Source organism: Natrix helvetica (genome assembly GCF_964273705.1).
Source record: "Natrix helvetica genome assembly, chromosome: 2".
NCBI classification, from domain to species: domain Eukaryota; kingdom Metazoa; phylum Chordata; class Lepidosauria; order Squamata; family Natricidae; genus Natrix; species Natrix helvetica.
Genome location: NC_138552.1, coordinates 243,423,957 through 243,447,250, shown reverse-complemented (window position 1 = coordinate 243,447,250; position 23,294 = coordinate 243,423,957). Strand labels below are relative to the sequence as shown.

The window sequence follows — 23,294 nt, the reverse complement described above, 5'->3', positions numbered from 1 at the left end:
GATAATTGGAAACCACTTTTGAAATCTTGGCAAGAAGACTCCAGTCACTGACATGGACTAAAGATGTACATGTGTACACATGTGTGTGGGCACGCACGCATACACACACACACACACACACACACACACACACAAAGAGAGAGTCAGTGTCACACAGTAGCTAAAGTGTTGGATAAGGTCCATTAGGATTTAGGTTCAAGTCTTTTGTCACCCATGAAATTCATAAGAAATTCTTCGTCATTTGGTGAAGAAATAGATTCTGTGCGGTATGACATGCTGACCTCTTGAATGAAATGAGGCTTAAGTAAAATAAAATAATTGCATATCTAAGCATAGCCGTAGATTCAAAATTATAAGCATTAAATAATAGAATATCACCACATTTATATGCATAGCGAATTCCAGTCTATCAGTTTCAGCAACTGTTATTTTAAACCTTGTTTGGACAAAATCTTCCATGTTTCTGGTTTTTTCAGAGATGAATATGAAAGCATACCACAAAGCAAAACTGATAATAGTTGCAGGTAATGATTACTTCATTGCAAAGTTTTAAAAGTACAATATTCATTGGCATAAAACTAATTTAAACTTTTCATATCTTCCAATTAAATATTTTTATTACTATTTCCATACAATGTTTAGTGAAAAGGTCCGATCAGGACATGTTTAAATACAGAGTGTGACATTCCTATTCGTATTCAATACAAAACTCGGCTCAAAAATGTTCTTTTCAATATAAATGTGGCAAGATCTGAAACAGAAGCCATTTATAACATGTATCAGTGCAAATGTAATAAAGCAACAAGTATACCTGAAACAGGTAAGCCAGCCTAAACAGCTGCAAGATACATTATGTTTTCTGTATCCAAACATCTGACATTATGGAAATGATCATGACTTGGATATAATCTGCTAGGTTAAAATTACTAATTTGATACCCATTTGTATTTTTATTTTTTTGTCACCCCATTATACCCACTACTGGTAAAACAAACAGGACATTTTAGCTTTAATCTTCTTACTACATAACCCAAATAACTTCAGTCATGTTTGCATTAATGTTGCATTAATCATGTTGTTGTGTATTAATGAGTTTTCAGGCTATGCTAATTACTGTCATAGATTCTGCAGCAGCCCATTAAATATACAAATTACAGAATTAAAGAGCCAGAGCTCTTCATGATTAATCTTTAAATGGAGAAAAACTAATGATGTCTGTACAAAGTTTCTCTCTACTTTGGACTGAGTGAGCTCAATGAGCAATCAATTAGAGGATTTGAAGAATAAGAAGCCCATAAGGCAGCATCTGTTTTTCTGAAACAGTGACTTGAAATAGATATTGGGCATAAAGCTTTTTCAGATTTTTTTTTATTTTAAAGTATTTACAACATTGTCCAGTCTTAACAATTTTCCTTAAGAGTCTACAGGCTTAAATTCATTATTATGTCCCCACTGGAAGCACCTGCCTCTTTGTGAATATAGTAAATCAATCTTCTCTTTTTAGCAAGGACACTAGTCCTGTTGCTCTCTAGTTAGGAAGATTTACAGCAAACCTTGGTGAAAACAAAGGCAAGATAAGTTTAGAGTCATTTGATAAGATTTGATGTATTAGAAGCACTTTCCCCTCCTAGCTTCTGAATGATGTTTTGTTTAATAAGAGAACAATGGCTAGTGGTTAGGGATTATAAATTAAAAGAGATGGATACTGAACCCAATTCTGCCACAGACGCAGTACAGAATATTAGTCAAATCATTTAATTTTCCCAGGCCTAATTTAATGGATTATTGGTAAAGATGCAGTTTAGTATAGAAAGTGTGTGGAAAATATAAACAATTTATATATTAATTGTTAAATAAAATAGTTTCATGCTGATATGTATGCAACAGCGGTGGGTTTCACATTTCATTACATCCGTTCACCCCACAAGCACACCTGCAAAGTGGGCGCATAGATCCCTTCTGTGCACATACCCAGCCTTCTGTGCATGCACTTTGCTCATACGTGCGCCTTCCACGCTTGCACCTGGCCTCAAAAATGTGCCTAAATAGGACGGCATAGAGCCGGGCTGGGTGGGCAGGCTAACTGGTGCGAACTAGCTGAATGCCACCTCTGGTATGCAACCACAGTGTTCTATTTATAGGTGAGAAAAATAAGGATATCTGTAATCATGGCCAACTGAATGACAGATGTAGCATTCCATGGAAATGTTTTATTTCATAAATAATGTAATCTTTATATGGCTATGACAATTTAGAAGAGTAGCATTTAATATGGCAGTAATACATGACTTTGAGGCCTAAGCTGCATATGGCAGGGGCGTCCAAACTTGGGAACTTTAAGACTTGTGGACTTCAACTCCCAGAATTCCCCAGCCAGCCATGCTGGCTGGGGAATTCTGGGAGTTGAAGTCCACAAGTCTTAAAGTCCCCAAGTTTGGACACCCCTGGCATATGGTATCCAAAAGTACATCGATGTGATCTCCAAATTGGTTGTTACCAATTTGTAAATATTCATGCGACAAGCAGGGAGTTACAACTGGAGAATAGTATGATCATATTTTAATTATATTCAATTCTTTGTAAAACACATCTATTTAAAATAAAGAATTTCAGTTCTAAATTTGCAGGGTGTTCTCCATTTCAAGAGTAGTTGTGATCTTTACTTGGAAGCAGTGGTGGGATTCGGGAACAACCGGTTCTTCGGGAGAAACGGTTGTTAACTTTCTAAGCAGTTTGGTGAACTGGTTGTTGGAAAAAATCATTAGGGCAGAAAACCAGACGCTAAATTATTTGAATCCCACCACTGCTTGGAAGAGACTTCATGTACCTGGGAATACTGATTACCACTTGTGAAAGTGGCAGCTGATGCAGAATGCCAGGAACCAGAGATTGTATTAGTCTGGCTCACTCTATTTCGTTCATCTTAAACAAATTTAATTGACTTTCTATAAATTTTATATTCAAAGTTCTATGAATTACCACTGAAGCCCTAAAACATTTCAGAACCAAGCTTCGGGGGGGGGCATTTTTTCCCCCAATATCAGCATTCTAATGCCTACTCTGCCTAATTCTGAGAATTAGCTTTACAATTAAAAAGATATCCTTGCTGTGGTATATTATCAAGCTTTTCCTGTAAGGTTTCACACCAGTTTTGTTCTCCTTTAGATAGTAGATCAATTTTTCTTAAATATTTTAAAACTTCTATTTTTTATTTTTTAAAAAATATCTGGTTTTTTTTATTGTTCATATCTTTTAAGCTCAAACCCTGTGGTAAAATCAGCATATAAGGCCTTTAGATAATTACTGTATTGTGAGTCAGTGACTCAGCACAAATTAATGACTATGAAAGCTGGGCTACATTGAACTTTATTTATAATATCACAACTGTTTTGCCACAGGTTGGGTGTTAATGCATTTGCATCTATTGCTGTCATTCTTTTTAAAAAGGGCATACACGTTATAAGATTATTACATAAAGAGATAATATTTTACTTTTACTGCTTGTTAGGTGCATATTTTCTCTGATTCACAGGAAATGGTTATTTAGCAATTGTTGTAGTGCTCTTTGAAATGTACATTTAGGATAACTTAGCAGACTTGGTAAAATGGTTACTCTTAGGGATGTAACCCTAGGCTTGGCTTGGCAATGTATATAAGCTATGATTATATTAGGACATTAGGACAGCAACCGATCTCCGCTCCTTCCGCACGAAACTCAAGACCCATCTGTTCCAACTAGCCAGCCTGGCCTGAATTATAGCTATCTTCTAATCCCTCTGGATAAAATTTTAAATTAAGTTTGACTCTGGGTATTTTAATTGTTTTTAAATTGCATTTTGCTGTTTTTAATTAATTGATTATTTATCATTATGTGTTGTACATTGCTTTTTATATCTCCTCCTTGTTATTTATTTGTTATTTATTTGTTATGTAATAAATTGTACGCCGCCCCGAGTCCCTTGGTGGAGAGGGTGCGGCATATAAATTAGATTAATAAATAATAAATAAATAAAATAAATTACTTTACTGTTACTTTAAATGCTTAAGAGATGTAATTGGTTTGTTACCTCAAGCAGCCATAAGAGGGAGCCAGAATGGCTGTTAGCTCTCTCTTAGACGCTGGTTGGTGTATTGTGAGGTATTGTGGTTTGCTACTGTTAGCTATATTTTGTGTGATAGACTGACTATTTTGATAACTGAATTACTGAACCGTGTATGACTTGGACTGTTAATCGGACTCTGAATACCTCTATATTTCTACATAGTAAACTACTATATTGCATACTATTCAGTGTCTCTGTATGCTGGTTTGTGCATGCTATTCCATATTACTCTCATTACGCTTCTCTGTATACTCGCTCTCCTAATGGGGAGCTTAATTACTTAACATTTACTCTGGGTATGAATATGGATATACAGTATTGGAATGCAAATAGTTTATTGCAGCAATGAAAACATTAAATATTAGGTTAGCATTTGCTAGAAAGTTACAATGGTAGAAAAAAAAGGAAATCAGACAGAGGATCACACTAGGTCACTAAATTAGTCAGTAGTTGAAACAACACAAAATTTCTATTTAGTTGAGGCAGATGGCTGAAAACCATAATCTTTAACTGAGGCCAACTCAGGAGAACTAAAATTTGCAGAACAAGAAACGAATTTGATTTAGTCATGAGAAGACTTTTAGTAATTAGAAAAAGTGAAACTTAAAAATCAAATTAAAATGTAAATCAGTAACAGCAGTTATAATTATTTAAGCTTCATATATGGACTACAATATATGTAATGCTCAGCTACATAATTCTCTCTCTCTGTGTGTATGTATGTGTGTGTGTGTTTATGTTTGTTTGTTTATCTTTAGTTAGATGATCCTTCATTTTGGATATCAGTGTTGGTGCTCTCTATGTGTAACATTTGGAAAAGGAGAAAGTTTAGCCCATTTAGAAAAGAAGCAGATAATGTACTGGGGAGTCAAATGAGAAACCATTACTAGCCTAATCTTCAAGGGTATAAATTCATAGGGTTATAAATGCATGTAACATAGATGTGTGTGTGGGTAAGATTATCACTCCTGCTGTCAAGCAAAACCAAGCATGTAATAGTGATTGTCATACCATGTGCATGAATCACACAAGTGGCAAGAAAATAGGGGCAGTCAGGCATAATACAGGTTATGTAGACAGTAAACACAAGGTCAATCAAAATGGACTCAAATGTCTATATACCAATGCACAGAGTATGAGGAATAAACAGGGAGAATTAGAAATTCAAGTAAAAGAGGGCAGATATGATATTATTGCCATTACAGAAACTTGGTGGGATGAAACTGACAAATGGAACATACAGCTAGAAGGATTTAAATTATTTAAAAGAAATAGACCAAATAAAAGAGGAGGTGGAGTTGCACTATATATAAGAAATAACTATGTCTCTACAGAAATAGAGCACAACAATAATGAGAACTATCTTGAATGCATTTGGGTCAATATTAAAGGTTGTGGGGGAAATGACATTGCCATAGGTCTATACTACAGGCCACCCAACCAAGCAGAGGAAGAAGATGAACTTTTTGCTAGTCAGCTAACTAAGGTATGTAGGAAGCACACCACAATAGTAATGGGAGATTTTAACTACCCTGACATCAACTGGGAAACAAACTCTGCACCAAGTGGAAGATCCAACAGGTTCCTAACAAACCTAGCAGACAACTTTGTTTTCCAAAAAGTAGAGAAGGAAACAAGGGGATCAGCCATACTGGACTTAATTCTCACTAACAGAGAGGAAATGATAGAAGGTGTTGAAGCCATAGGAACCCTGGGGGCAAGTGACCATGCAATATTGGAATTCAACATTATCCAAACACAAGTAGTAGAACAAAGTCAAACTAGAGTCTTGGACTTTAAGAAAGCTAATTTCAATAAACTTAGAGAGAGCTTGGGAAAAATTCCATGGATGAGAATCCTCGAGGGGAAAACAACTCAAGAAGCTTGGGAAATTTTGAAAAATGAGATTAGAAAAGCCCAGTCTAACACAATACCAATGAAGAAGAAAAACAACAGCTCCCAAAAGAAACCAGCATGGCTGCATAAACAACTATCTGACAAACTGAAAGACAAAAAAAGTAAGTATAAAAAGTGGAAGGAGGGGGACATAACTAAGGCAGAATATCAGCAAATAGCCCGAGCCTGTAAAGATGAAGTGAGGAAAGCTAAGGCTCACAATGAAGAAAGGCTTGCCACAAAAGTAAAAATTAACAAAAAAAGCTTCTTCCAACATGTTAAAAACAAGAAAAAAGTTAAGGAAACAATTGGTCCATTGCTAGGAGAAAGTGGCAAGAAGGTGACAAGCAACAGGGAGAAAGCAGAACTATTTAACTCATGTTTTGCATCTGTCTTTACACAAAGGGATAAAACAGTCCAACCTATCAAAAGCAGCACCACAAAATTAGGAACACAAATTGAAATAGGGAAGAAAATGGTAAGTGAGCACCTGTCTACCCTAGATGAGTTCAAATCACCAGGACCGGATGGATTACACCCCAGAGTTCTGAAGGAACTAGCAGACGAGATCTCAGAACCACTGAATTATATCTTTCAGAGATCCTGGAACACCGGGGAACTACCAGAGGACTGGAAAAGAGCTGATGTGGTTCCCATCTTCAAAAAAGGGAAAAAATTAGATCCAGGAAACTACAGACCTATCAGCCTAACCTCAATACCAGGAAAGATTCTGGAAAAAATAATCAAGCAACGAATTTGCGAACACCTAGAAGCAAACAAAGTAATAGCCAAAAGCCAACATGGATTTGTCAAAAACAGATCATGCCAGACTAATCTTATTGCATTCTTTGATAATGTGACAAAATTAGTGGACCAGAGGAATGCCGTTGATATAGTTTACTTGGACTTCAGTAAGGCTTTTGATAAGGTAGACCATAACCTACTACTAGATAAAGTAGAAGAATGTGGGTTAGACAGCATCACCACCAGATGGATTGGTAACTGGCTGACCAACCGCACTCAACGTGTAGTTCTCAATGGAACTGCATCTACATGGAGGGAAGTATGCAGTGGAGTACCCCAAGGCTCTGTTTTAGGCCCAGTACTCTTCAACATCTTCATCAATGATTTGGATGAGGGAATAAATGGGGAACTCATCAAATTTGCAGATGATACCAAGCTGGCAGGAATAGCCAACACTCCAGAAGATAGGCTTAAGATACAGAAGGATCTTGACAAACTTGAACATTGGGCACTATCTAATAAAATGAAATTCAATGGTGAAAAGAGTAAGGTTCTACATTTAGGCAACAAAAACGGAATGCACAGGTACAGTATAGGTGATACCATACTCAGTAGTAGTAACTGTGAAAGGGATCTTGGAGTCCTAGTGGACAACCATTTAAATATGAGCCAGCAGTGTGCAGCAGCTGCCAAAAAAGCCAACACAGTTCTAGGCTGCATCAACAGAGGGATAGAATCAAGATCACGTGAAGTGTTAATACCACTTTATAATGCCTTGGTAAGGCCACACTTGGAATACTGCATTCAGTTCTGGTCGCCACGATGTAAAAAAGATGTGGAGACTCTAGAAAGAGTGCAGAGAAGAGCAACAAAGATGATTAGGGGACTGGAGACTAAAACATATGAAGAACGGTTGCAGGAACTGGGTATGTTTAGCTTAAGAGAAAGAAGGACTAGGGGAGACATGATAGCATTATTCCAATATCTCAGAGGTTGCCACAAAGAAGAGGGAGTCAAACTATTCTCCAAAGCACCTGAGGGTAGAACAAGAAGCAATGGGTGGAAACTAATCAAGGAGAGAAGCAATTTAGAACTGAGGAGGAATTTCCTGACAGTGAGAACAATTAATCAGTGGAACAGCTTGCCTCCAGAAGTTGTGAATGCCCCAACACTGGAAGTCTTTAAGAAGATGTTGGATAGCTATTTGTCTGAAACGGTATAGGGTTTCCTGCCTAGGCAGGGGGTTGGACTAGAAGACCTCCAAGGTCCCTTCCAACTCTACTATTGTATTGTATTGTATTGTATTATTAGTCCAACCTCTGCTACACTGCAGGACTGGCAACCAGAGTGATCAATAAAACTCTTGACTCTTAGCTTCTCAGCCTGTGCAACTTGTTATATTACTTTCTTTCATATGACTTCTGGGCTGTGTACGATGCTAATAATAAACTGAGCCAAAATAATTATATTTCTATTTCTTGACTCCTCTGCTCAGCCTAAAAGCCAACTGCCAATCATTTGACTATCTCCTTCATAGCTAAGACCAGCCTTCCCAAACCCATTGCTGTCCTAAAGCAATAGTACTACAAATTCCAGATTGTGTAGCCAGAATAAAGTTTGGTTAATTTGTTGGAAATTCTTGGAACTTCAACCATCTTGAACTGATAATAATTAACTGGGGATCTATGACTTTTACTGGTAGGTTCAGTATATCTTTGTGTTTGATACTAACTTTGATAGTACAAATATTGTCAAGCAAAACTAATTAATTTCCCAAGAAAAGACTCTGTAAATTGAATTAAAAATAAATGGACATTAAAAATCAATATAATTATGTAAAATACAGAAAATGTGAACTTAACTCTTTATGCCAAGGCAGAATCTGAGCAGGTAAGAATGAAATATACGATAGCTTATAATAAAATGGAAATTCTGCAAATTTTATTAATTAGGCTAAGGCTACAGTGAATTAAAAACATTAGGTGAGAAAGCGAACCAACTTAAGTGAAAATGTACAATCAATCAGACAATCAGTTCTATGGATACTAGAAAAAGAGAGATGCAAATCCTTCACTTATTGTTTTTCTTGAACCAATTATTCTATTCATGTTTATGATGGAAACAATATCATGTTGAATGCAAAGGTAAACTGGCAGTTATTTGGTCAGGCTACATTGACAAAACAAATGTTCAATTAAAACTTAAGTGAAAATTCATTAGACACTGCAACTTCTAGAAGTGTAAGATTAGACTATCTCCAGGTAAACTTAGGTTTTTCAAGCAGAGTTGCTTACTCAGCAGCAAATCTGAAAAATGCTAATGATTTAACCAAAGAGGCAGGAACTGAAAGAAATACCCAATATTTCATTTAGTGGTGTTCCCTAGTTATTCTTGACATGGTGACATTCTTCAGTGTGGAGAGGAACAAAAAACCAAAGTGTAGGGAGAAAGCTATTGGTATGGGATCTGTGGAAATCTTGCACAACTCCCCTCCCCAGACACAAATAATAGACGTAGCACAGCAAATCTTTTATAAGGTTGATACTTGTCCAGTTCCAGCTGGATGCAAATAGATGTTTGAATCTCAACATGCATTTCTTCTTACTATAAGTTAACTATATAACCTTTTCTATTAAAGAATAAATGTTTAAAAAGAAAGTATTGTATTAAAAGGAAGGGACTATAAAAATCTATAAATTTGTGTACAAATAAAGGTTTCAAATGGATTATTTTACCAAGCTGGATCAATTTTATGCAAAATAAGTGCCTATCTGGATATTATATGGGTTTCTATTTGACCTGAAATGTGTAATTAACTATCAATAATATGCAATTTATATTTAGATTTATAATCCTTGAATTAAGGAATTAGCGTGTTCAAGTTTCAGTGGCTTTTATACTGTTCTTCCATCCTGTCATGGTTTTTTCTTCTGTAAATAAGAATCATTTTAGAGAATGTATGCTGATAATACTTTTATTTGAGCAAAACAATGTAATGGTGATGAAGGAATTAAAAAAGAGGTTGGAGGAGAAGGAGTGGGCTATTTTCCATTATAAATTGTTATTTCTTTTTAATACATCACTATTAGATAAGGTCTGGTAATAGGCAAGCAGACAGACTGTGAAGCATAGCTAATTTTTATTACTAAAATTTTATTTATTTGGTACCCTTCTTGTACTCAAGGGTGCATAGTGACAAAGGGAAAAAAAAGACAGACGGAGAGAGCCAAGCTACAAAAAGAGAAAAAGAATATAAATAAGAGCAAAATTAGCCACTCGAGTCAATGCTAAATGCTTTTCACACCATTGACTAAAGTTTAATAAAGATAGAAAAATGGAGTTTGTAGGAGTAAATTAGTACCACAATAGTGTTATCTCTAGCAACAATCCACAGCCAAAGGTGAAGGATACCAAAGGAATATATTTCAGCTGTATCTGTAGAAGCAGAGGTCACTCACCTCTAATAAAAAAAGGCCCTGCTCCTTTCCCCATTAATCCAAGAGTTTTGAACTTGGAACAGAGTCTGAAAAGGCAGAAGTGCCAGACATCATGAAGGACTTTGTAAGGAAAAGGTAGCAATCTGGATTACAATACATTAGAATTACCTGGCAGCCAATAAAAATTAAAGGAGACCAGCTAAAGTAACGACACCAGAGGTGGTATTCAGCAGGTTCTGACAAGTTCTGGAGAACCGGTAGTGGAAATTTTGAGAAGTTCAGAGAACCGGTAAATACGACTTCTGACTGGCCCTACCCTCCTCTATTGTCTGCCTCCTGAATCCCAGCTGATTGGGAGGAAATGGGGATTTTGCAGTAACCTTCCCCTGAAGTGGGGAGGCAATGGAGATTTTACAGTATCTTTCCCCTGGAGGGGGGTGGGAATGGAGATTTTATAGTAACCTTCCCCTGCCATGTTCACCAAGCCATGCCCATAGAATCAGTAGTAAAAAAAATTGAATCCCACCACTGAACTTCACTATTCAGTATATCTGTGGCTATACACAATTTGAATGTTAGCTGAGTCTTCAGAACTGATTCTAGAGGTAGCCTCATGTAGAGCACATTATAATATAAGGCTGAGTTCATTCTTCATACCTTTAATATTACATATGCCATTATTTACAAAATGTGTATATTAATGTCAATGTTATTAATAAAAGGTTAAGAAAAAAATGAAAATCTAAACAAAATGTCATTCAGAAAAATATCTTACAGAGAAAATAAAACTACTCAAATGAAAACAAATGGCATATATGTCCATGGAAAGTATACCCAATTTAAATTTAAGAAGAGAAGTTATTTTCTAATACCATTTTGAAGAAAAGTAGAGGATTTACATGGCATAATGAATTAAGAGCATCAGGACAATTAAATTATTATTATCTATATACTACTATTCTGCGTCTGTTTGTTTGTAACCTTCAATCGGGTGAAATGATGCATCATGGGGCAACAGTTTATGAATCAAGAACTTCAAGAGAGCTAACTTATTTAATGTATTCAAGATCTGGTACCCATTGCTCCTCTGAGATGGAAATTTTGAAAAGTTGTGGCCACTACAACATTGCTATGCTGCCACACTGCCAAGGTATGCTGTAGAAATGTGATTGTCAAAGAAAGTCAATGAAAAAAGCAGCAGGAAATTGGTAATCCCAAGCCAGCAGACAGCTAAGTGGCTGTTGAATGGGAGAGGGAGTGGAATTGGGTGACAGTGGAAGTATCATGTAAATTGGCAAGGGTGCACAAGAGGCACTCTGAATTCCTTTCAAGGAAATACAATATTCCTAACAGGCTGGTCACAAACACATTTCTATAGCTTAACATAGAGGATGTAGAAAGAATGGATGAACTGCTTGAACCTGATTGATGTGATAACTACATTAGTTAGATTATCCAAGGAATTACTAGGAATTTATCAAGAAAAATCATGCAAAATATAATAAGTTGAATAAAGGCTGATGGGTTTCTACTCAATTCAATTGTATTGTTACATTATATACTGATCAGGATAAGATTCAGCAGTCCATCTGCATTTAAAAGACGTAGACCATTCTTTTGAAGACAGCAAAGTCCACATTTTGGACAGAGATGATCACTGGTTTGAAAGAGGAGTCAAAGAGGCCATCTATATCAAAATTGAACAGCCCTCTCTCAACAGAGGGGGAGGGATACAACATCATCTATCTCCTGTCTTCAACACAGTCCTTTCAATGGTTCCACAGAAGTGGTTCCTCACCCATTTGCATCACTCAGGTGACCCTGACAACACAAATAAACCTCTGGGTTGCCTCAATGACTTTCTAAAAGAATGCAAATGACCAGCTGTCTGCAAGGAACATAAATCCTTCCATTTCCCACCATCCAGTCAGAGTTGAAGATTCTTGGATGACAAGCAAAACGTCTTCAAAGAAAATCAAGAAAGGCCTTTTGAAAAAGAACTCTTGGGACAACTATACCCTGGATGACTGAAAATCTCCATAGACATACTTCAGTGTAAATTAAATGTGAACATTTTTGCTCTCTACTTCAAATGCATGGAAAACACTAAATATAATATACATGTGTGTGTGTATGTGTGTGTTAAGAGAACGAGAGATTGCTATAATTAATGTATTGTCTATTATTTTAACATATTGTATTCCTGCTGTTTGAATTATATTGCCTATAAGTCTTCTTATATTTCTTTCTATTTTTATGCTAATAGTAGCTTTTCTGAATATAGTTATGCTAATAGTTATATTTTTAATAATTTATTTTGCATCTAAGTGTAAGGTGGCAATTCATTTGTTAATATTAAAGATATTATATTAGAAGAATGTAATCAGGCTCTGTCAGTTTCCCTTTTTTTAAGGCTACATATAATCAGTTGTTTCGACCTTTTCTGGAGCAAGGCATTCTTCCTGTTCCCATCATTTCCACTGCTATCCTCTAATTCTACATCCTTCACAAACGAGATCCAGATGATAATAAACACAATAAAATACATTTATCCCTAACTATGGCTCTAAGTTAAGGTGACCAATGGTCCTCCTTTAGGGAGGACAGTCCTTCTTTTGTAAGTTCTGTCGTCCCTTGAAAAGTGTCCTCCTACATGTCCTCCTTTTCGATATTTGAAGGCTAATCTGTTGCGCGTTATGTGACGTATTTGTATTTTACATGACAATTCGTCAAGACTCGGTATAGTGCGGTATAAGACGCGATTATGAGATGCATGCGCTCCGCATGGGACACCTTGAGAGAGAGCGCCGTGTGCAAGTGGCTTTGTTTACTTCTTACCGAAACACAACACGGCACATACGCACGCAGTAGACTCACGGCACGTCGGCAATTGAATGACTTACGGTAATTATTTCTTTCTCAGTGAATATTCAATTATACAGAGGTAAGTACAATTCACGTTTTATAAACAGTTTTTAATGGTGTTTTTTTTACTTCATTGCAAGTATATTAAACAGATATTGAATCTTGTGTTGAATTTTTATCTAAAGAAATGCTAGACATTAAAATAGATGACAATTGTCCCTTTGAAGAAATTAGAAGACTGAATGTATATTTAAATTCTGAAAAATTAATACAATGGGAAAATCAACATGTTGAAATTGATAAAAGATGGGTGGATATTTTCAGCCATTTCAAAAATGAACATATTCCATGTGAACATTTATTTATACTTGTTCAATTTACGTTGTGCTGCTCTGGAACTAATGCAGCAGTTGAAAGAGTTTTTTCAATTGCATATGATTTTTCAACAAGTGAGAAATCGAGATTGAATGTTGATACTCTAGCTGCAGCACTTGCCGTAAAATTCAATATGAAGGATATTTCTTGTTCAGATATTTCCAATATATTGTTAGAAGATGATACATTGACAAAAAATATTAATTCAATGGAAAAGTATTTGTTTAAATAATAATTAACAGGCATGCAAGCATAATTACAATATAAAATGTTGCAAATGTTTTTATTATGCATATATCATATTTTAGTGTATTATTGTTGCAATGAATAAAATATTTCTTTTATTTACGATATATTTTTTCCAATTTATTTGTCCACCTTTTCATTGTAAAAAAGTTGGTCACCTTAGCATTTTGGACAATAGAACGTGTTTTGTCCTCCTTTTCATTGTAAAAAAGTTGGTCACCTTACTCTAAGTAGCTCAATCACATAGTTTGAATATTTTCATCTGAGTTGTTAAGTCAAACTAAGCATATTTTTATATCTACATATTCCTGCTATCCCAATAAAGCCATTTCTTATGGGGCATCTTGAAATAGAATATAGCATTTAGCGTATTAGGTGTACACCATGATTGGTGTGATCGAAGTTAAACAACAGCATATATTTCTAGGTAAGTAAGATAAAACAAGAAAAATATTAATAAAAATGTAGATTCAAGTTTTGATGGGACCTATATTTTTATTAATATTTTTCTTATACATTTACTTATCATGGCCAAGAGTGAAAGATTGTGAGAAAAAGTATATTTGAGAGACAGATTAAATACTTATATACAGACACTATGCAACACATTAGTGCTAGATTTTATAAATTTCTATGATACTATTATTTTTCAGCAGATAAAGCTATATATTATAAATCCTGGCTGATTGTTTTGGCAGAAATAACATTACTCAGTTTATGATCTGATTGATTTGGGGCCATAAGTACTTAAATCTAATAGGGACAACACATTTTAATCCTCTCCTCCCTCCTTTTTTTAATGTTGGCAATCACTCAATTGATAAGGCTCATCATCGTTAGACAAGATATTAATTTGAACTTTCTAAAAGATCAATTGTGGGATGAAACATTCCCTGATAATATTCATAGAAATGCTTCCTCATGATATTCATGACAGACAATTAGAATCAATGAATGTCTTTCATACTTGTTTGTTCAATAAACTACTTGTTAGTACCATCACGCTGTCTTAAAAAGCCACAAGGCAAGAAAAAATAAGTCAATAAAAAAATAAAAGAAAACTTGTAATCTGTTTAAAAAATGGGCACTATAATTGAAATATTTTCTAATAAAATTCTATTCAATTCTGTTCAATCTGTTTATAGGGAAGTGTAGATTATACCTTACAGACTATAAGAATTTTATACTCTCTTTTCTAAGTAAGCTGAAAGTTTAACTACACAGTATATAAAATATTTACATGCTGCTTCAATTCTATTTTTTTTCATTTACTAATGTTTTACTATAGTTGCTTAATTCAACCTGACATCACCCTCTTTAAATTTCCATAATGAAAAGATGGAGAAAGAATGAGTTTCTCTTCCTAAAAAATAAAACAAGAACGGATCAAGTGACATTGACCTTAACAACTGACACTGGAACTGTTGTAACTGTAAGTCAATGTGGTCACTTGAGGTCACAGTTTATTACCTCATTGCTTAGTGATGGAACTTCCAGTTCCAATTAACATAGTCATCAAGGACTACCTATATTAAATTATATGATACTAAAAAGTTTTTAAATTGTACAGTATTAAATAGATACAGAACAGAATCACAGAATTGGAGGGAAACTTGGAGGTCTTCTAGTCCAACACCCATTCCAGAGAAGTGGGACATCCAGAATAACAAAAGTATCCATACATTTTGCCAAATATAAGTCATTCATACAGACTTGGGGATCTTCCTCAAAGACCTAAATAAATCTGTATTTCTCCATGAAAAGAAAAGGGAATTAAAAACCAAAGTTTGATGCAGGTTGAAACTGCCTACATCTTACAAAAACTATTACACTTACGCTGCCTGTCAGGGTTAGTGCAGTGCATTGGTAGCATAAATCCCTGTTGGTGCACATTAGAAAATGTTTTAAGATGTTTTGTTCACAAAGCAGCCGAAATCACTTTGTTGTGCTGGATCACTTTTTTTAAAGTGTCTCACCCTTTCTTTAGGCTTCTTGGGATTAGGAAGAAGGAAGAAAGAAAATGTCTTGTTCAAGGAGGAGAACTGTGAAATCATTTAAGTGCAAGACCACAATGCTAGCAAAAGAAGTTCTAAGACAAAAAAAATGAAAGGACAGCTAAATTCTTCCTTTACTGAGGCCAGTTAATAGTTCATAGTGGGACATATCACTGTCAACAGGAATAAATGAAAGGAAAACCAAACATGGCTCAGAATACTCTGCAATAATGTGAGCTTGGTCTGCAGTGATCATACCACAACCCATATACCTGCCTATTAATGGGGACAATATATTAAGCAACCTTCTATTGAACTGGAAATAACTCTAAGCAGTTACTGTTTATTTTCTGAGCTCTTAATCACCGGGCCCTTTGCAGGCCAAATCCAACATTTCCTTCAAAAAACCCCATTTTTGTTCCTATTCATTTTTATAAATGTATTCCTAAGGTCTGCCGTGTATTGTTTATTACCTTGATGTGTGTGTTCTTCGGCCAGGGTTTTTGCCCATGGTTCAAAGAAAGTTCTTATAAATAAAAAGGCAACATTCTTTAATGAAAATTTCTGGAAATAATATATATGTTTTGCAGTCAAGGCAGGGGGGCTATTAGAGACTTCTCTAATTATAGAACATTTGAGTAACTATCTCATCCAGTAATAAGGAAGTGAGAACAGGGAGGAACCTAAGGATGACATAAATTTTACTCAAAATACTAATCAATTGTACTGTGGTTCTTAGGCCTTGCTTAATATGAGGCGGGGATTATAATATGTGTGATTCTCACATTTATAATAATGGCAACTGAAAGAGTATGATGTTCTTATAAATAAGTAGAAAAGCTTTGACTCAAAGAAGCTATTTTGAGTTCCTCATTAACAAAGAACACTGCAGACCAAAATAACTCTGAAATTTAACTTTATCAGGTTTAATAACAAGGGGACGTAGGTTGGTTTGGGAGGCATGCCTGAGATGAGGACATGTTTACTACTTAGTAAATGTGATGTGCAGAGAATCATGAAACACACTTTTGCTTTTAGAAAGATGACTTGATTAAAAGGAAAGACTTTTCAGAAATGAATTGTTCAATCATTTGCATGTTGATTCATGTTCTGTTCTGTAGGACTTAGTTTCAGATAAGAGAGGATAGGATTGCCACTTAAATGTATTTCCATACTTAGCCCAGTTGAGACATCCTTTTTCTGACAGAATGGGAAAGGGTTTAATAGAATCTTCATGTAATATTTCATATAATCTAATCGTGAACTCCCTAAGGAATGATACTGAAACTTCAGCATGTGGTAAGAACCTTTAAGTATATAAAGTACACATTTCAAAGCTGTCGAAATCAGCATGCAACCCTCTCCAATCCAATTAAAAGATAGGCATTATATAATTCCTATGATCCATGAAATACTATCAACATGTAGAAAAAAAGAGAAATTTGTGCCAGGCTAAGTAGATTTCCAGAATTCTGGCAAAAGAATAAAATATTGACTTGAGAGTTGCCTGCTGGGACAGAAGTAGAAACAAGTGTGTCCCTAAACACTGATGTTCAAAAATTCCCCAAATCCCTTACCAACTGAGCTGCAGTGCAAACTTACAAAAATATAACATGCAATTAAATGTCACCTGATGAAGAATACTTGCTTTTTTTGGTAAACAAATAATGCCATATTTTCTCACACTACAAATTAAGATATGGGGGGAAAGAACAATATTGATTTATGTGGGAAAACTCTGAAAAGTAAAATAGCAAAACCAGAGGAAATCCATCCAAAGAAAATGTCCATCAGAATGTACTCTAAAGTGTTTTCAGGTAAACATAGTGAAGACTATGGCTTGGGGCCAGGGCACCTGAGGGATCCCCTTTTTCCAAGAGTCTCTACCTGTCCAACCAGATGTAGTAGAATGGACATGCTGTAGATGCCTTCAGTCAAAGAGTGTCAGCTGGCAGGGTGTAGAAAATGGACTTTTTCCACAGTGGCTGGGAATTGTGGAACATCCACTTTGGAGAATAGAATGGTCCCAATCCTGTTAGCCTTTTGTAAGCCCTAAAAACCTGGCTATGTTCCTGATCCTGAGGCACTGAATGTGTCAATAGCCCCATTTCCTGGCTATATTGATAACTGGCCAAGTATCTGGGCCGCTATATATATTTATTTATTTTGGATGTTTCTATAGTTTTCATTGTTTTAAAATGTTTTAATATTTTGATTATAATATAGTTTTGAATTGTATCCTGCCCAAAGTCATTGACTGAGATGGGTGGCTATAAAAATAGATTGATTGATTGATTGATTGATTGATTGATTGAATGAATGAATGAATGAATGAATGAAATCTCCTTACCTGTAAAATAGGTGTCTGTAGGCAACATAGAATTTGGAAACTTGTAATACCCATTTCCTGGAAAACGAATGCCTTTTTTTACATTTATATCTGATGTTGCTAAAGATATATCTATTCTTTCCAGCTGATAAATTGGAGGAGGTCCATTAAGTTCTTCAGGCTCATACCAAGTTATCTTTATTACAGTACTGTTTATTCCTTCAGTGTCGGGTGCTATTAGCAGAACTGGAGCTAGAAAGAAAGAAAGAAAGAAAGAAAGAAAGAAAGAAAGAAAGAAAGAAAGAAAGAAAGAAAGAAAGAAAGAAAGAAAGAAAGAAAGAAAGAACAGAAGAAGAAAAGTTTAATGCTTTGTTTCTTATATTTTATAAATCTTTAATAAAAAGTGTCACCAAACTAACTATTCATAATATAGCTTGCAAACTCCCTTAGATTTTTATTTAGTCATACCACTGTACATAATAATATTTAAATTGTTAGAAATGGAAAAATACGATCTGCCAATTCCTTGTTTGACTGACCAGCACTCCTAGCTTTTTCTTTTACTGTTTGCAGAGTATTTTCACATTAATATCATAAAAACAATGCAAACATTATGGTACAAATTCAAATAATTCCTTTGAATCAGAATGTACAATGATATTGGCAGAAAAGACTCGCAGATATGAGATGTTTATTGACTTGACATTGATTTTGTTTATTCCTTTGTTAGAACACAATAGTGTTATCTTGAATTGAATAATAGTAATACAAAGCAATTGAGCTAATATACATGAATTCTGAAGATAGAAACTTCACCATAAGAATCCTTTATATATGCAAAATACTATGAATACCTAGCATTTGTCAATCTTTCAAATAGGCATGCACATATAACTTGGCTAAAATGAAAAGTTCTATATAAGACTTGCACAGACCTTCATCTCCATAAAAGGCAAATTCCGTTATCCGCAGTCATGATGATGAATAAACACTAATGTGGGAAATTGAAAATCTAACCTCAGATCCGATGGATAACTTTTCACATGGTACTCTGATGGCAACTGGTCTGGCAAAGACCATTGCCTGCATACCACATAATACTTTTCCATGTACATGCATATATGCATGTTAGTAAAAAAAAAAAGTGCTATGTCTGGAAATCATTTATTAATGTGCTTTGTCTGTTAATTGCCTGGAAAGCATATGCAGTATGAGTTTGATAAAAGAACAAAATAAGTATTTTCCTATTTTGGCAGATTTTTTTTTACAGGTTATATAAACATACTTGTTGTTAGTCACATACTTTATGCAATCGCCTTTCAAGACTTACAAACAGATTGAAGCTTTCTTCCAAGGGTGTGGCACATTATGCTGACAATTAGGTGGTTAATTGCAACATACAATAGCACTTTACCTATTGAAAGTATTATGCTCCTTGCAGATATAAAATACTTTGTTCCATTGTGAATTCCAAGCAAGCATTACTTTGTAAATTTACTCTGCAGTCGTGTTTTCTGCATGAGGAATCTTAAACTATGCCACATATATCAAAGTCAGGTACTTCTGTTATCATACAGCACATAATTCATTTAGAGAATATGGAGGAAAATATGCATCCTGTAAATTCATTCAGGGCATTGTGCTAAGAGTTAACAGCAAGATCTTTGTTCATAATAAATTAATAATGCATCTTTAAAGTGTTTGATATATAAAACTATAAACATATTTTTTTGCATTTTTATATGATCTAATGCACTGCTATTGCTTTTTCTACAGTGTGAAGAAAGGTTGCTTTAAGATAAAGAAAAAGATGGGAGTCAAAAAATTACTAGCCAAGCTATGCATTATAAATTCTTGTTCAGGTATCATTTATGACTTCATCATCTAATTAGTAACATACTGCCTTGGTCAAAATTTACTGTGTTGAAATTTCTGGCATGTTACAAGCCTTCCCACATAAGTAGCCCTGAGCACTAATGAAATGCAGCATTAATGTACAGGTTTCAAAAGAAAACACGGGCTTTACAATTGGAATTTCACCTTTAGAGTTATTGAGCTATGTCAGCACTTTGGATGCAACTGCCAGGATTTAATATTCCAATTCAGCTTTTAACTACTAAAAACAGAAGCTGTAAAATTCATTATTGCCTAAAAGGAATACACATAGCCATCTTTAGAACAAACAGCAAATCTTCCTTAAATATATTCTCTTAATAAATTGGAGAGGCTTATACTGTAATTATAGCATCTTTCCTATCCAAATTTGAAGCTTTTATGGCACTTGCGCACTTAATTATTTAAATGCATTGTAACATTTACTTCCTTGACAGGAAAATATTGATTTTTTAATCATTTTCAAGTCTACTCCAGCAAAAATAAATGTACTAGTTACAGTTAGTGCACTATGGTACATATATTAAATAGTAGCATTGCTATATTAAATAATAGTAGTATTTCAATATATGAAATAGAAAATTAATATTTCAGAATACAACACCTTTAGTTGAAGATTAGAATTGTAAACACCATGTTTTTGATGATTCACAATGTATGTGCCCTAACATGAAGAATTCTTCTGAAATTTACACATCAACAAATCACATATGTTTGTGAAGGGGAGGGGAAGGGGGGACCTTTAGATAATAAATAGCATGTATCTCCATATCACAGTTTATGCAATATATAATAGAATCTAGCAGCCACAATATATGCTTCTTAAAGTTATGACTGATACCTGTTGGAATTATCATTTTATTTATTTATTGTAAATTTATTCTGGTCTTTTAAAACACATTATAAAAGCATTCTTTGTTTTAAAAGACTGAATTGTATTTTGCATATTTTAAGTATATCAGGCTTTTAAAATTTCTTCAGTAAAATATATAAAATACCAACTAAAGAATTCAAACATTAAACACTTATTACACTGTCTGGAATTACAAGAGAATTCCAAAAAAATCAAAAGAGCAGACAATCCATACAGTTCCATATTAACAATACATCAAGTGCAGATATCATTTTATAGCTTACTATTTAAAAAAAAGATAAATCCTTCCATGAATATGTTTGTGTGCAAGTCTCTGTGTGAGCACATTATATCTGCATGCATGAAAGAAAAATATAATTGTTGATAAGTAAAGAGCAGTTAACTTTGCTTTGTTTGAACCAATATCATTTTAGCTTTAGAAACTAAGACAGATGCCAACATTTCACTGTGAACAGATGGTAATTCCATCTAATAGTGCATCACTGTATTAGTAAGGTCTGTTGTGTATACAAACAGTAATAAACACTAGGTGAGGATCAAAATAAATTTTAATTGTTGACATTAAATTCTGGCAACCGTGCTTCTAAGGATAGTGAATTCTTTTCGCAAATCTGTCAGGTTTACTAATGCAGCTGCTAAAGCTTTCCTATAGCATGTCAGGTTTTAAAACTAATAAAAATGCATCTGTATTATAGTTACTAAACCTTTACTGGTCTACTTTTCTTTCATGCATTTATACTAAAAGGAACCCTCTCAGTGAAATATTATACAGGTAGCATTTAGTGCTCTTGGCTTTATCTAAAAAAATATGCTTCTTAAAGTTTCCCCTTTCATCAAATTTCTAAATAGCTACATTTCTAGTAGAACCGTGAGTAACATTCATGAAGATACAGTCTCATTTATGCTTTGCCAACTGCTCATTATAATTTCAACCTTTTGAATAGTGACATGTAGGGTTATCCATTTTTAAAAAACAGCATTTGTGTCTCATGCACAATTTCACTTTGTAAGCAAATGTGTAATTGGAGGCTTGCCCAGAGAGTGGAAGATCACTCATTCACTTGAGAGACTTGACTATTGTTATATCCCAGGAATGTTTTCAGCAATGTAAGGTCTCCATCATCTCAGCTGACTTCACATTAGCCTAGCGAGGTTGATCATTAGGCCTGACTGTATAGATTGGGTTCAGCACTTCAGACAAGGAAACGTTAGTCAGCAATGGAGTCCTCTGTGCATTTCCAGGAAACCATTAATTTAAAGGACCCAGATTTAACAGATTTCACATTGAAAAGAAATCTCTTCCCTTAATCTGAAACTGTGGTTGTATCATATTCAAAACACAACAGTCTAATAGTATATTTAAATTTAATGGAATGATTCAAAACAATGAAGAATATAAAAAGAAAAACTGAAATAAATTGAAAGACCATAATAAAATACTAACATAAATGCTGAAACCCAACAATAAGCAATCATATAAATGTCATACAAGTGAAAGGGAGCTATATATGGTAGTCTATAGTAAGTCAATTTTTGCAGCAGTGCTTAGACATCTAGATCAGTCTTTCTAAACCTCAGCAACTTTAAGATGTATGGACTTCAACTCCCAGAACTTTCCACCCAGACTGGAGAGTTCTGGGAGTTGAAATCCCAGACATTTTAAAATTACTGAATTTGAGAAAGACTGATGTAGATGGTAAAATGATATTCCTACCTTGGAAAGTATCAGTGGTGGGATTCAATTTTGTTTATTACTGGTTCTGTGGGCGTGGCTTGGTGGGCATGTCTTGGTGGGTGTGGTAGGGGAAGGATACTGTAAAATCTCCATTTCCACCCCACTCCAGGGGAAGGTTACTGTAAAATCCCCATTTCCGCCTGATAAACTGGGATTCGGGAAGCAGAGAATAGATTGGGGAGGGCCAGTCAGAGGTGGGATTTACCGATTCTCCGAACTACTTACAAATACTGCTACCGTTTATCCAGAACTGGTCAGAACCTGCTGAATACCACTTCTGGTAAGTATGTGTTCCTTGTTACCTCTTCTCTCTGGTACTCCTTCATGATACAAATTCTTCTAGTAGAGAAGGCCCAGGTGACTTTGGATAAAGCACTGGCAAGGAACTGGGGTCTAGTAAGATATATATGTTCGGTATAATAATAAATAGAACGATTAAACTACATGTTTCCATTGAAAACTGCAACCTTTTAATCAACTCTTTCAGAAAATCTGTTTACAGAATTTGTATATAATATGCCTTAAACATACACAAGTTTTAAGAGTTCACCTTATTATGAGCATACTGAATCATTTTTTTAAAAGTAAATGTGATGGTGTCTTTTTATATAAAAAAAAGTCCTTAAAATATATTGCTTCCACCATATGGGACAACCAACAACTCACCAACCGATTTAAGATGCAGCATATTGAGCTGACCATATGTTACAGTGCTGTTGAATGGCTGAGTGATTCATGCCCGTCACATTCTAGTATATCAATTAAAGCTCCTTGAAGTCTGCATGATTTGTGTCTCTGTTATT

At 34.8% G+C, this 23,294-nt stretch overlaps 1 protein-coding gene across 1 annotated transcript in view; it reads right to left on the bottom strand.

Annotated features, from left to right (window-relative positions):
• The window catches only part of USH2A (usherin), a 507,951-nt gene that overhangs the window by 329,885 nt on the left and 154,772 nt on the right, over positions 1-23,294 (bottom strand). The window contains exon 21 of the mRNA XM_081943929.1: positions 18,011-18,241. Within this exon, the coding sequence (XP_081800055.1) occupies positions 18,011-18,241 (231 nt within the window). The remainder of the gene's footprint in view (positions 1-18,010; positions 18,242-23,294) is intronic.